We start from the raw sequence: 16,278 nt of genomic DNA, 5'->3' as shown, positions 1-16,278 counted from the left end.
AATCTCTCCCTTTAACCCGTTCCATCATCCGTTCACTTAAAGCATGCAAAGATCCAAACACAGCATGCAGCATGCAGTAAACGGACAGCAGAGGTTAATAACCTGGAAGCATAGGATCTTAGAATGTGAGAGCAAGTTAAAGACAAGAGTTCCTCTCCATTGTCACTGAGGGTCGAGAAGCATTGCTGCAGCGTAGAGCAGTGAGGGTGAGGGAAATACAGTTTGTCCAAGACATATACATATCTCCGCAAGTGGCGGCTGGTATAACTGAAAAACAAGGGTAGAGGGAGAAAAACAGAAAGAGAGGGTTTTTCCTTTAGGAAGGCTAATTCATGTTTTACCTCCAAAGCAGTGTTTGTGTCTGCTGTCAGAAGAATGATGTCAAAGGCAGCAAAGTAGCCCTTAAGAAACAAGAAGTTAAAAAGGCCAGAAGAGTTGATAGGGAGAAAATCCTAAGGTCATCACCCCACCCAAGAATTGTCATGGTTTGGGGGCATCAACTTCCTCAGGCAACTGTAAATGGTGGTGAGGTAGGTTAGACTTTGGTCTTTCACTGGTAAATGAAACCATTAAAGCCAGTTTCTCCTTGCTCTTAGATGGAAATCCCAGCTTGGGTTCCACGGTTAATGCATACCAATAAAACAGAGAAATTCCAAACAATTAGAAGAAATTACCTAGCATCAACTTCTCAACCTACAGATGCAGTTCAATTTTTACAGGACCAGCCTCCTTCTTGGCTTCTTACTTTTGGTGCAAATTTACAACTTCCTACATTGTCTTAGTATTAGAGACCAGTATTAGTCAATCTGTCAATCATATTTATTGAGCACTTACTGTGTGCAGAAACTGCACTTGGGAGAGTACAATATAACAATATAACAAACATATCCCCTGCCCACAATGACCGTTGATTCCAAACTGCCTTATTAATTTAAAGGCAGCCATAATTGACTTTTTATAGGCACCTTTTCCTCTCAGGTACTCTTTATAAAAAGAGATCCCCTAACATTTATTCCACCAGGGGAAACCCATTCTGTCATTTATTTCTAATTATTAGGACCCTATATTTGCCATATTGCAACATTTAATTGCATTTTGACTCAGAATTTTTGATCTATCGGGTTTTGTTCCAAAGAATAGGAACATCTACTCCTATTTGGCAGAATCATATATGCCAATGATCCCTACAATCACACAGACAATTTCACTTCTGGTTTTGCTTAATTTTACGGGGGAAAAAAACATATGATAAAAAGACTTTCTGACAAAAGCATCTACATGTATACATGTAATATAAAGTTCAAACTCAAAATTAATTTAAATATCATCTTCAGGACCCAAATCTGAAAGAACATCTACTTTCCCCGCCATACTAATTATTCCTCTTCTGCAGGTATGGTCCATTTCCTAAGTAAAATATTTTACATTTTTTATTTTCTTTGTTTTTTTCCAAAAATATATAATTCTTGTGAATTTCAATGACATTTGAGGTGAGTGCCTATCTGGTTTCAAATATGTGTAAGTATTCCTCTCAAAAATTCTTATAATAAGTATGCTCTAGGGCTAAGATTAAATTTAGTTTAATATAGATACATTTTTCTATATGAGGGAAAACCTCTCATTTCAGAAAGGTGACAAATGAGGTGGCATAATAGCATCTACCTAGAATATATTCTAAGATGAATTTCTCTTGTTTGCCCTTCCAAGCAAATGAAAATCTGAATTTGGATATCGAAAAACTGAACTCAGAGTCAACAACTTCATAAAGCCTGGAACTTGACGTTGTTGTTTTTAAAAGTGAATAATTCTGTCAACCAAATTAACCACAAACAATTCAATATCAATATCACAATTCACAAACTGAAAATTAGCAATTAAATTTAGTCAGTTAGGTCCGTTGATTCAGGTACCTAGAGGACAAGGATTGTGCCAACCAACTCTACAGTACTGTACTCTCCCAAGCACTTAGTACAGTGCTTTGCACACATTAAGTGCAATTGATCACTAAATGCCATTAGCCTATTGATTGATAGGAACAAACAAGGTGATGATGACCAAAGTGTTTCCCAAATGGACAGTTTGTTTAAAATCAATACATTTAAAAATCTGTTAAGTTACAAAACTATAATGCTCACACACATACTATCTTGAGTAGCTTCCTTGGTTTCCAGAACAGTAGATGGGGACGGACATATTTGCTCTTCCTGTGACCGGATACCTGCCTTTCTTCGTTATTAACCTACTCATCCTCTTCCCAAGCATAGCTCCAGCTCATGCATCTTTTCTTCCACCCTCTACTTCCAACAGGAAGTGGACAAATAAAAGGAAAGTAAGCAGCGAAGGTGGACACAGAGGAAGTCTTTTTCCTCATTTCTCACCCTTTAGACTGTAAGCTTGGTGTAGGCAGGGGACACGCCTACCAACTCTGTTACATTGTACTCTTCCAAGCACTCAGTACAGTGCTCTGCCCGCATTAAGCACTCAATAAATATGATTGCTTGTATTTTGACATGGTTTAAAATGTACTGCTATAGGTTGACTTTAGACCCTTTAAAGATTTTTTTTCAAATAACATGAGAAAATAGTCTGAAGAGAACATTATAGAATTTGTTTTATGCTTTAGCCAAATGGACATATATAACAGATACTATTTGTACATTTCCTTCTGGTGAACAGTAAAAGATTATACTTAATGCCTGGAGATTTGATAGTAAAGCTCTGAGACAGCATTCTAACCTCTATGAAGTTTGGAACATCAAGAAAACCGGAGCCTGGGAAATCAGTAAATGTGGTCTGGAGTAATACCATTAAAAACATTTGCTCTTTCATAAGGATCAAACTTTGTCTTTATATATAAACTGAAAATAATAAACCCTCCTCTGTGCCTTGCTGGAACAAAATTTCCAAGATTATGCAATGTATAAATATGAAATATTCCTCTAAACTAAGTTTTCAAAAATGCTCAACATAACTATAGTACTCTAATCCTTTAGAGATTGCCAAAAATGATGAAAAGGCACATTTTAAAATAAATCTAGTTTTCATAAATTTAATAACTCATTTTGAAATAATTGTGATAAAGAAAAAGGATACTTTGTAGAATTCAAAGCTCTTAATTACAGCCTATTTTCAAGTGAGTAGGGGCTGACTATCTAGTAAATTAATTTTCAGGCGTCTTGTTTCTTCTCCCCTTCTTTCTCTTGCTCATTTTCTGGGCTCTTTCTTCATTAGAATTTTGGTAGAGACAGGGGAAGACAGTAAAACTAAAGTGATCCAGTTGTTTGGATCCCTTGGTGAAAGATTTGTCTATGAGGATGGAAGGGAGAGGATAAAGCCAGTGGATGAAGTTAAGCTTTAGGATTTCCAGTAGAATTCAATTAATCTTGCTTTCCCTTACTCCTATTGAAACGGATAACTGAGATTTGGCTAAATGTCAATTCTCAACCTCCCTTTAATGGTAGGGTAGAAAAAGAATAAAACATATGAACTGCATCTTTCAATTTCCAGTGGTAGATTATCCAAGAGCCCATCTGTGGCCCCTAATTCTCTTCTCTCTCCCTTCTGCTCTCCACGTTTTGTTCCCTCATGTCTCCATGGAGAGGTGATTGCAGAGGACAAGGAAGAAAAGGAGGCAAAACTCAAGCCAGCCTTTCCAAAGATAGATGGAGTTGAAACAAATGGCCAAAGTGGAGTTTTTGATCATCCAATGTATTTTATAACTCCCCCTCTAATTTTAGCAGGTATACTCAAAAGTTGGTTGAAGTACAAAGTAATGAATTATGGGAGGAAGTAAAGAAGACTACTCCAGGAGAAGCATAAATACAAACAATATAATAATTTTATCTTTACCAATCTAGAAAGAGTGAAGGTTCAAGATGGCCATGGATGGGTAAATTTAGATATTGGCTTTCTTGAGGTACTGCCCCAGGTACTATTTCCTCATTAAGGCAACTGGGAAAATGACAATGAATAGATGTTTCCTCTTCACTCTTTAGGAAGGCTTAACTTAAATGATACTCTAATCAGGTAACTGTCATCTCCGAGAATTGAATATTTTTAATAGAGATCAGTCCATATGCCAAGGAGGCTTACAATATACCTACAGTTCATTGGAAGTACATATTTTTATAGTCAGGGCAAGTTTCATTCTGGTCCTCCTTCCCCCAATAAATTTATGTATAGTGTGGATGGCATTTAGATCCAGCAGTTAGTAAGTGAAGCACTCTATTGTGGTGATGGTGATTCATACGCCATTCTCAACAGATTTCATCAACAGGTTCTGATACATTCAGACCACAGCCCGTGGCTCACAAATCTAAAATAGCCAGAATTTAAAATCTGTACTCGACTTGGTCCCAGGGATTGCAGATTTTTTATTTTCTACTCAATTTCTTCTTTTGGATAGATTGTTCAATTGGAGAATTGACAATTTCCACATAAGCACAATTCAACCAATTTCAACTTTTCAAAGATAGTTAAAATTTTAACTCAACAAAATTTAAATGCATTGTATTATTTGGAATTATAGGGAAGAAATTCCCAACTGCATGTTAACAAGGCATACATATCATCAATGGTATTTACTGAGTGCCTATTATATGCAGAGCACTGCACTAAGTGCTTGGGAGGGCACAGTACAACAGAATTGGTAAGGCACCTACCCCACCCACAGCAAGCTTACAGTCTAGGCGGGGGCTTACATTTAGGACTATAGTTCAGGGACTGTAAATTTAAAAGGATGTCTAATAAGACTGTGTAGGTTTCTAGCTAAAAAAATTTGAAATCCCTTATTTACTGTCACACCATCATTTTCCCAATTCCAGAAGCCTGCATCCTTGGTGTAAACCCTCATCTTTTCACTGCCCTTCAACTCTCACATTTCAACTGCTGGCATATGCTGCCAGTTTTTCCCATACACCATCTCGTAGATTTACCCCTTCCTCTCAACCCAAACTGCTACCACACTGGTCCTGCCACAGCTAGACTACTGTGTCAGTCTCCTCACTGGTCTCTCACCTTCCAGCCTCTCCCCTCTCCAATCTATACTACACATCACTGCACTGGTCATCTTTCTGAAGCAGCCCACATCTCTTTTTCTTCTTCAAGCCTTCCACTTGTTCTCCAAGTACATTTACAACTCCTCACAATTGACTTCAAGGCTGTTCAACCATCTAGCCCTTTTAGACTGTGAGCCCTTTTAGAACCCACTTTTGGGTAGGGACTGTCTCTATATGTTGCCAACTTGTACTTCCCAAGCGCTTAGTACAGAGCTCTGCACACAGTAAGCGCTCAATAAATACGATTGATTGATTGATTGATCTAGCCTCACCTTACCTATCTACATTTTTCTCCGGCTACTCCCCAGTTGGCTGCTTTTCTTCATCTCTCTATCTTTAGCCGCTTTCATTCATTCATTCATTGTCATCTTTATTGAGTGCTTACTGTGTGCAGAGCACTGTACTAAGCGCTTGGGAAGTACAAGACTCTCTCGTCTTCATCCCCATGCTCAGGCTATTCCCACAGCTTGGAATTTCCACCCTCTTCACATCTGAAAGGCCAGAGCTAAAATCCCAACTCTTACAAGGAATTTTCCCTGGTTAATTTCCCAATATCCTGAGCCATACTATTCCTTGATCCAACTCTATGACTGAATTTATTTCCACCTTCCTTAGCGCTCATGTACACATATATATGAGTATACATATATGTACATATGTACACACACGAATATATATATATATATATACACACACCTGCTTTGTTTTTTTTTTTTATTTTGAGTTGCATTTTTATGCTTGCCTATCTCACTACATTCTAAACTCCTTGTGGGCAGGGAACATATCACTGTCATTTTTCTGTACTTTTCAAATGGCCAGTATAGTGCATCACATCAATAGGCCCTCAATAAATGTTGATACTGCTGTTACCATGACTATCACCACCACCACTACTGATACTATTACTATCACGACTACCACCTTCTCTGCTACCACTCTAAAAATATCATCTATCATTCTGCAATGACTGCTCACCACCTTCAACTGCAACTGAGGTGTGCTGACAGAAATTTAGATATTTTCAAGTCTAAATTACCAGTTCAAAAAACAGCTCTGTGCTGGTAGCTAACAGTGCTATTAAAAATAGTTTTAAAAGAAAATAAAATTGATGGGTAAACTTCTATTTTCAGATCGTAAACTCCTTGAGGGTGGGATCATGTCTTTTGTCTTGTCTCATGCTGTTGAGTCATCTCTGACCCATAGCGACGCCACAGACATATCTCTCTCAGAATGCCCCACCTCCGTCAGCAATCATTCTGGTAATGTATCCATAGAGTTTTCTTAGTAAAAATACAGAGGTGGCTTATCACTGCCTCCTTCTCCGCAGTAAACTTCAGTCTCTGCTCTCGGCTCTCTCCCAGGCTGCTGCTGCCCAGCACAGGTGAGTTTTGACTTGTAACAGAATGCCTTCCACTTGCTAGCCACTGCCAGCTAGGAATGGAATGGGTATTCCTCTGCTGGACTCTCCCTCCTGTAGTCGAGGCTGGTAGGCTACTGGAAACTTTCTAGGTGCAACCCTGAGTCTTTTACTTCTACTTTTCCTCCAAACCTCACAGTACAGTACTCAACACACAGGTATTTAAGAAATATCACTGAATGAGTGAACCAGAGGTCACTTAACCGGGACAGAGAATCTTTCTTACACTTACATTCTATATTCTTTAGTTTTGCTTCACTTTATCAGTGAGAAGTACCCATATATTTGCGGAAGTGGAAGACTTTAGAAAACAGTAAAGCTACGAAAAGGCCTCCCCAAGAAGAAATTTCATACAATGTGAACTTTCAATATGACATGGCAACAAAACTATATAAAGAATGATATGATGAAATTGAGCAAAGAAAAATCTGGGATGAATATCAGAAAACACTTCTCAACAGTGGTGGAAGCTCCATCATTTGAGTCATTAACTGCTTGGCACTAGGAGTCATTTTCCAAGAGCAAAGTCTACTGCCAATACTGAACGCCTTTGGGAACCACAAGCATAAAAGGATTAACATCAAGTTGGACTGCACACTGGAAAATATATTGGAGGAAACAATCCAGTATTGGCCCGAGGAGGATGAGATGGCCTAACACACCAGTGCCAACTTAAAACACAACACAAATCTATGAACATTTGGAATTTTTTTTAAAACACACCCTCTTCAGCAATGTATTGTAACTCCTTATTTTATGAGATTTTTATGTCTGTTTCCCCCTCTAGATGGTAGGCTCCTTGAAACATTTCCCAGTGAAACGACTGTTGTCACAACATGATCTTGAGATAACTTGGGAGTTTGAAGAAACACAGCTCTTGAGTTGTAGCGGAAATGACTGTCCATCGGAACGGATTTTATGGCACCTCTGTTAGGTCCATTAGTCTGTGGAATATTTCCCCCCAAGGAAGTGGTGGAAACCTAATCAATTAAAGATTTTCACATTACTGGACAAAGCACTGTGGAAAAACTAGACAAAGGCATGATTGCAAAGAATCAGGGGCCTACGTGAACTAGGATCTAAAGTATTTGGCCAGGGAGGTAAATATTTAGGTGGTTTGCTAACAAAAAATTTAGTTCCATTCACATGTATAATCGAACTTTATACTCAAAGATGAAGCTGAAGGCAGTGCTACCAAAGTATATGGCCATGGCTAAAAAGTCATCATTGGTTTCCCCATACTATACATGTACATTCATTCATTTATTCAATCAATCGTATTTATTGAGTGCTTACTGTGTGCAGAGCACTGTACTAAGTGCTTGGGAAGTACAAGTTGGCAACATATAGAGATGGTCCCTACCTAACAACGGGCTCACAGTCTAGAAGGGGGGAGACAGATAACAAAACAAAATAAAACAAAGATGCACAGCCCTTTGCAGCGTGGCTCAGTGGAAAGAGCATGGACTTTGGAGTCAGAGGTCATGGGTTCAAATCCCGCTCCGCCAACTGTCAGCTGTGTAACTTTGGGCAAGTCACTTAACTTCTCTATGCCTCTGTTACCTCATCTGTAAAATGGGGATTAAGACTCTGAGCCCCCCGATCACCTAGTAACTTCCCCAATGCTTAGAACAGTTCTTTGTACATAATAAGCGCTTAATAAATGCCATTATTATTATGTAAGACTACAGTCAATTTCTGGGATTTACTGAATGCTTACTAGGTGCCAAGCACTATGCTAACTGCTGTAGTACCGTTCCTGCCCCACACAGGGAGCACAATCTACAGTCATTTCTTGTAAATCTCTCTTTTTTTCCACCCCTTCCCTTTTGGATAGTTAAAGGCCACGTGGGCTTGCCTGTTACTGTTGTTTCTCTGCACTGCACAGCAATACAGCATCACAATTTACAGTGATTTCTTGTAAATCTCTCTTTTTTTCTACCCCTTCCCTTTTGGATGGTAAAAGGCCACGTGGGCTTGCCTGTTACTGTTGTTTCTCTGCACTGCATAGCAATACAGCATCAACTGAAGCTTGTTGTGGACCGGGAATGTGTCTGTTAATAATTATATTGTACTCTCCCAAGTGCTTAGTATAGTGTTTTGCACACAGTAAGTGCTCAATAAATACAATCGAATGAATGAATGAATCAAGGTATTCTCATAACATTTCTGTGGCCTACTCTGCCTGCAGACTGACATTTCAGCTAACCCAAGAGCAACTGCTTGGTATCCTGCTGTCTTTCCTCTTTCAACTCGGAGAAAGTGTATTTTAATGTTGGAGGCTTGGCACAGTACTATTGTTGGTAATGTGGACTGTAAGCACCTTGTGGGCAGAGAATATGTCTACTCTATTGTACTATGCTCTCCCAAGAACTTAGTATAGTGCTGTGCACACAGAAAGCACTCAATAAATACCATTGATTGATGTGGTCTTGATATTGAACGTCATGATGGCTCATAAATCATATTAGTGAAACTGCTCAATCATGGTGTCTGGAATAGGTCTTAATTTCACAATCTGAGGAGGACGGACAATACCGATCCTCTTTAGTGCTTTAGTCTAGAATTTGAGGTCAAAATATTACTACACTTAATCAATTAATCAATCAACATTATTTTTTGAACCCTTGGGAGGGTACATTAGAGTTAGTAGATAATATCCCTGCCTTCGAGGATTTTACAATCTTGCAGGGATGACAGTTACTAAAATGAATTACAGATATGAGGAAGATAAAAAAGGGGATATGCATATGAGTTAGGAATGAAGTATATATGACACGTACAAAAGTCCTACAGGAGGTTGCAAATACAGTGCAGTGGTACTGAACAGGTAGTTACAGGGATTTAACCTGGGGAGATTAGAAATTAACCAGACAAGGCCTACTTGAGGAAGTGTGATTTTTGAATGGCTTTGAAAACTGGAAGACCTGATCTGTCAAATTTTTCACTGGTATTTGTTAAGCACTTACTAAGTGCCAGGTACTGTACTAAGTGCTGAAGTAGATACAAGATAATCAGGTTGGACACAGCCTATGTTCCACATGGGCCTCACGGTATTAACCCCTATTTTACAGATGAGGTAAAAGTGAGGCCCAGAGAAGGTAAGTGATTTACCCAAGGTCACACAGCAAACAAATGACAGAGATGGGATTAGAGTCACTTCAATTCTCTGTGCCTGTTTCATCATCTGTAAATGGCAGGATTAAATTCTACTTCCTCTTATGTAAATTGTGAGCCCCATGTGGGATAGGGACTATGTTCAACCTGATTACCTTGCATCTATCCATTGATAAGTAAAGTGCTTGGCACATAGTAAGAACTTAGCAAGTATTATTATTATTATTATTGTCAGTAATAACAGTAACACATGTTGACCTCCTTCATGTGGCTTCCTACTTCTTTGCTCATCTACCTAACAGCACAGGGTGATACCTAGGTAGCAGAAATTAGGGAGGCCTTTAACTACACTTACTCCTCTCTAATACTAAAAAACCTTTACTTACAGTGTCTCCTTCATAAGGGGAGTCATCATGTCCTAGTAGAAAGAGCACAGGACTGGGAATCAGGAGACCTGGGTTCTAGTCCTGGTTGCACCACCTGCCTGCTGTGTGACCCCGTGGATGTCATAACCTGTGTCTCTATTTCCTTACCTGTAAAATGGTGGATAAGATACTTAGTCTGCCTCTTCTGTAGACGGTGGGCCTCAAGTACGTCAGGAACTGTGTCTGATCATTATTTATTCATTCATTTATGTAGTCAATTGCATTTATTGAGCACTTACTGTTTGCAGACCACTCTACTAAGTGCTTAGAAAGTACAAAACAGCAATATAGAGAGACAATCCTTGCCCACAATGTGCTTACAGTTTGGGGGCACAGGGGGGAAGACATCAAAATAAGCAAACAGACATCATCTGTACCTGACCCAGAGTTTAGCAGATAGCAAGTCCTTTGAGTCTGTAAGTCCGAAGTGGGACAGAGACTGTGTCCAACTCGATTTGGTTGTATCCACCCCAGCGCTTAGTGGCTGGCACACAGTAAGCACTTAACAATCACCATTATTATTATTATCATCATTTAATAAATAGTATTATTATTCATCTTATTTCTGGCTAAAACGTGACCAGTGGTTTCTACAGGTTTTGTGCCAGTCCATACAGCTTTTCTGCCTGAGTTACTCCAGACCATGTGTCCCTGTGAGCAGGATCCAAGGAACTGCTAAAATACCAAGGAACTGCTAAAATACCAACAAATTCAGTTGCACTTCTAGCCTTCTTGGAGTCCTCGTCTTGGGGGAGGGAAAGGCAAAATGCCCTGGTTCCAGAATGAGGATCAAAGTTTACTTACAAATCATTTCCTAAAGGCTTAGGCCTATTTTTCTAATACGATGTACTGACAGTCAAATGAAAATAAGCATTACAGTGAGTCATTTGGTTCATTTTTAATGAGTGTATGCTGTTGTGGGGAAAGCGAGAGATGGGTAGGAGTGAGGGATGACACAGCAAGTAGAACGTAGTGTCTGCACAACTGGATCCATTGGGTGGAACTAGTGAAAATTTTGTGGGTGGGTACATTTTGGAAACTATTGCAAATCTGGCATAGCAACATACTGGGACTAGATTGTGAATTTTTTTAAAAAAGGCCTAATTCCAGTTTTTCCCCTCTCTAATGTCTATGACATGGGTATAAAGTACATGGTGAACTATTTCATCTGATGAAGCTCTTATGGTGTTAGTGAATTATGCTCTTCCAAGCACTTAGTACAGTGCTCTGCAAAGAGTAAATAAATCAGTCACTAAATACCACTGATTGAGTGACTGATAGTGAGAAACTTCCTTAACAGAGAAACTGTTACCTAACTATTAATGTATTTATTTGTATTGATGTCTGCCTCCCTGCCTCTAAACTGTTAGCTCATTGTGGGCAGGAAATGTGTCTGTTTATTGTTGTACTGTACTCTCCCAAGCACTTAGTACTGTGCTCTTCACACAGTAAGTGCTCAATAAACATGACTAATCTAATGAATGAACTGAGATGAAACATGCCTTAACCTTTTTAGGGAACAGGCCCTTTCACATGGTTCTTAAATATACAGATTTTTTTAAAATCCACCTTTAAATGAGAAAGATTTATTTGCCCATCTTTAAAATAACCAGTTACAAAATTCAGGAAACTAAACCTAATTTTTAAACTTTTCATTTGCCATGAAATATCTGGAAACATTAGTAGGTATTTGCTTTTACAATTTGCTTTTCAAATGGTGCAATAAAACATATATCGATTTCTAAATCCACAGTACCTACTCAAATACTATATATTTTAGGCCAATACTTTAAAATCCACAGACTGGATAAACTATAAAAGTGAGGTATGGATGGAAATGGGTCAGCCCACCTGTGAAATGCATGTTCTCATTCCCTCTAAGGAACATTCATCAACATAAAAAGCCAAAATATTCACTTTTCGAAAGTCACAGAACTTTATGAACTTCCCTCACCAAGAGGAACATAGAGATTTGAAGATTTATTGTCAACAAAAAATTATTCAGAAAAAGTTTAAGTTTTGAGTTTTGGGTCATTAAAACAAAAATGCCACAAGTATTGGAACAGAGAAGATTTAATCTGGAGCCATGGAGGAAAAAAAAGCCAATTATGCTAAAGTGGATTAAATATTTTGGCCAGATTTTTTCTGCAGCAGAATTAGAAAAATGCACACTAGATAAAATGGCCTTCAATATGAATTTGGAAATATTTCGGGGGACCACATGCCTAATCTTCACTGACAGTATGAACGTCACATACACTGATGCACAGAGAAGCCAAATTTATCTGGGAAAAGGGCAAATTTGAGAACCATGTGAACTACCCACATGCTTACAAATATTTATGGGACTCTTTATCGCAGGAATCCAAGCAAGTTCAGGTTGCCAAGGATTCAGATTGTATTTGTGCAAACATGAAATGACTTCAGTACTCTGGAGGCAATGATTCCCTCAGTTTCAGGTTTTGTCAACCAAGCAGTGTGGCCTAGCGGAAAAAAGCAAGTGTATGGGAGTCAGGCAACCTGGGTTCTAATCCTGGCTCTGCCCACTTGCCAGCTGGGTGACCTTGAGCAGGTTACTTAATTTCTCTGTGCCTCAGTTCTCTCAACTGCAAAATGGGGATGCAATACCTAGTATGTTCCCTACTTAGACTGTAAGCCTCATGTGGGATAAGGACTATGACCAAGCTAACTAATTCGTATTTACTCTTGTGCTTAGAAAAGTGCTGGACACATAAGTACTTAAATGTAATAATAATAATAATAATAATAATAATAATAATAATAATGATAATAATAATAATATTAACGATAACAACAACCAAGGGGCTAAAAGATCCTAGCTTCCCTACACAGAATGTTAATAATGAACTGCACAGGTAAACATCCCCTTAAAAAGAACTGCAATGCAGTACAGAACTAAATGTACAGTTATAAAGCAATACACTTACAAGGGAGGGGAATCGGGGATGTAAATTCTAGCATTTGAATGACACGTACAATAAGAACTTTGTTCTCTGGCATTTTACCAACCAGAAAGCTCTACTACCTAGAACTGGCCATACGGAACAATCTTGGTCACTTGATTACATTCTGGAGGAGGAGTTTACAAAGTTTTAGTCCACCCCATTACATATGGTGGTCCCCTGGGTCATTTGCAAAAATCTTCTGCTACTCTTATCAGAAAAAACTTCAGTTCAGTAAGGGTCACTGAGCTCCCTCTCCCTCCTAGAGCCTAAACTCTCTGAATCCTAGCAGACTTTATTCTTCTGCTAATATGATTGCAGACAGTGCTCTTCTAACTAAAGTTTCAGATAAAACGATTTTCTAATCTATTTGGCAAAATCTTCTAAAACTAATCCCAGTGTTTTCTGCTCCTTTGCAGGGCTTCCAAGGGGCTATACATGAGTCCACCACTTGATTATGCCAAGCGCTCAGTCACAACAGTATGATTGGTATTTGTGGTAAACTGGCACCTCCCACCCCTGAGCATGCCAGAGGACTTTTCCATCATTCTCACCTCCTGCGATCCCATCACTATCAATCAATAGGTCAATCAGTGATATTTACTGAGCCCTTACTGTGTGCACAGCACTATACTAAGCACTCAGCAGAGTTCAATACAACAGAGTTGCTAAACAAGTTCCCTGCCCACAGTGAGTTTACAGTCTAGTCACTACCTTGGCATTCTTGTCCACAGTTTTTATTTATTGCTTCCTTATTTTTAAATAATCTGTTCCCATTAGCAATGTTAGCAAGTACTCACCAATATGTAAAACCCTGTACTAAGCACTGGGACACATGGATTTTGATTCAGACACAACCACTCTGATCCAGGTGACTCCTTGTTGTGGGAAGAAGACAGCAGTTTTCCACGGAAAGTTTCTAAAGGTCAGGGGCCATAATAAGACACATCACATAGTACTCAATACCCTGGCTATTGCTTTTAATCGGTTCTAAGAAAATTCCATGTTAAATGAATTCAGTAATTGAAACCATTTCCCATAGGAAATGATCTAAGGTATAGTCATGTGTTCTCATGATCTAGAAAATTAACAACAATATAAAATTCATTTAAAAAGTGATAAAAACATAACAAATCATTAACCCTATTTATTAATTTACATGACCAAGTGGCAGTGTGAATATGTTTCAGTAATAAAACATTATTAATTTAATCAATTAAATGTTAACATGTGCACATAAAACTATAAATATCCTCACCAAAAGCTTTGTATATGTATGCTGAGTTAAAGCTCACTTGAGTCTAGACATTTCTGTACATTTAAATGTCAGTCTCAAACTGCTGCTTGAAGTACCTGACTCCTTAAAGGGGCACCTGTAATGATAGTAATTGTGGTGTTTGTTAAGCCCTTACTATGTGCCAAGCACTGTACTAAGCACTGGGATGGATCCAAGATAATCAGATCAGATATAGTCCTGTCCCACATGGAGCTCACAGTCTAAGTGCTAGGGAGAACAAGTATTTTTCTTTTTCCTTTTTTTTAAATTGTACTTAAGGGCTTGCTATGCGTCAGACCCTGTAATAAACAGTGGGGTAGGTACAAGATAATCAGACTGGACACAGTCCATGTCCCACCAGGAACTCACAGTCTAAATTAAATAATAATAATGATGGTATTTGTTAAGCACTTGCTATGTGCCAAACATTGTTCTAAGATCTGGGGTAGATACAAGGTAATCAGGCTGTCCCACATGGGGATCACAGTCTCAATCCCCATTTTACAGATGAGGTAACAGACACAGAGAAGTTAAGTGACCTGCACAAAGTCACACAGCTGTTAAGTGGCAGAGCGGCATTAGAACCCATGATTTCCAGCTCCCAGACCCACGCTCTTTCCAGTAGGCCATGTATCTTCCCTTAACTCATGTGAAAGTACTCTGGAAATGCAATGAACTCCACTGATTTAAAGTCCTGAATTTGACTCTATTGCTCCTGCAATGGAACGTGTTCTGTGGCTGTTCATTCATTCATTAAATCATATTAAGCGCCTACCGCGTGCAGAGCACTGTACTAAGTGCTTTAGGGGTTTAGTCCACTAAGCCACACTGTTTCCATTACGTCATCTGACTGCTGAATGTTGGGCTTTCCAGCAGGCTACTCCTTTATTGCATTTCTGAGATTTGCTTTGATGTCTTGATTTACTATGTTGTACCTACTGGAGCAGCAGTTCTGTGAGCTGGTACACAGCAGCTGGTCAGTGAGGCCTGTTTGCCCAACGCACAGAAAGCCCTGCTGAATGCTGGAAAGGGCACTCTCGCTCAAAGCAACAGCTCTGTGAGGAATACTGGCATGAAAATTCAATGGAACTATCCCTGAAAAAGCACTAAAAGAAGAGCCTTATAATGGGAAATTGCCATACATGTATGGATAGTCGTACTTCCATTGCCTTCTCTCCCACCATGGATGATCCCCACTTCTGGCATGTTCCGTGTGCCCTTGGATAAGGGTAAAAGCTGCACACGCATGCTCTTGGACTCCTCCATCCCCGCTGAGACTTTGAGCCCATCTTGTGTATTTGTGTTGTCTTTTAATGTTTCATCACTCCAGATGTGTCCATCTCCAATCCCTTCTCCCTACTTTTTTCTCTTTACCTGGTATTTGTTAAGTGCTTACTAGGTACCAGGCACCGTACTAAGCGCTGGGGTAGATACAAACTAATCGGGATGGACACAGACTCAATCCCCGTTTCCCAGACGAAGCAACTGAGGCACAGAGAAGTGAAATGGCTTGCCCAAGGTCACACAGCAGACAAGTGGTGGAGCCGGGATTAGAACCTAGGTCCTTTGACTCCCAAGACCGTGCTTCTTCCACTAGGTCGTGCTGTGAGGGTTAGGGAATGTGTCTAATTCCTACCTGTGTCTTTTTTCCCAGTGCTTAGTTCAGTGCTCTGCACATGGCAAGCACATAATAAATGCTATTATTACTGCAGCGTGGCCTAATGGATACAGCACAAGTCTGTGAGTCAGAAGGACCTGGGTTCTAGTCTTGGCTCTACTACTCATCTGCAGTGTGACCTTGACCAAGTCACTTAACTTCCCTATACCTCAGTTACCTCATCTGTAAAATGGGGATTAAGACTGTGAGCCCCATGTGGGACAGGGACTGTATCCAACCTGATTTGCTTGTAACCACCCCAATACTTAGTACAGTGCCGGGTACATAGTAAGCCCTTAACAAATACTGCAATTATTACTACTACTACTACTACCTATGCAAATGTACTTCCCCAGAACACAGTCC

General features: G+C 39.4%; 1 protein-coding gene across 3 annotated transcripts in view; it reads right to left on the bottom strand.

Moving 5' to 3' along the window:
- DYM (dymeclin) overlaps positions 1-16,278 on the bottom strand; it is a 523,552-nt gene that overhangs the window by 182,199 nt on the left and 325,075 nt on the right. Inside the window, exon 14 of one of the 3 annotated variants that reach the window (XM_038743768.1) lies at positions 103-267. The exons of the other annotated variants lie outside the window; for them this stretch is intronic. Within the exon in view, the coding sequence (XP_038599696.1) occupies positions 103-267 (165 nt within the window). The remainder of the gene's footprint in view (positions 1-102; positions 268-16,278) is intronic. 3 annotated transcript variants of the gene reach the window in all.

This window comes from Tachyglossus aculeatus, chromosome 3 (assembly GCF_015852505.1).
Source record: "Tachyglossus aculeatus isolate mTacAcu1 chromosome 3, mTacAcu1.pri, whole genome shotgun sequence".
Taxonomy (NCBI): Eukaryota; Metazoa; Chordata; class Mammalia; order Monotremata; family Tachyglossidae; genus Tachyglossus; species Tachyglossus aculeatus.
The sequence above is the reverse complement of the archived record's forward strand: the minus strand, read 5'-3'. Positions and strand labels throughout refer to the sequence as shown.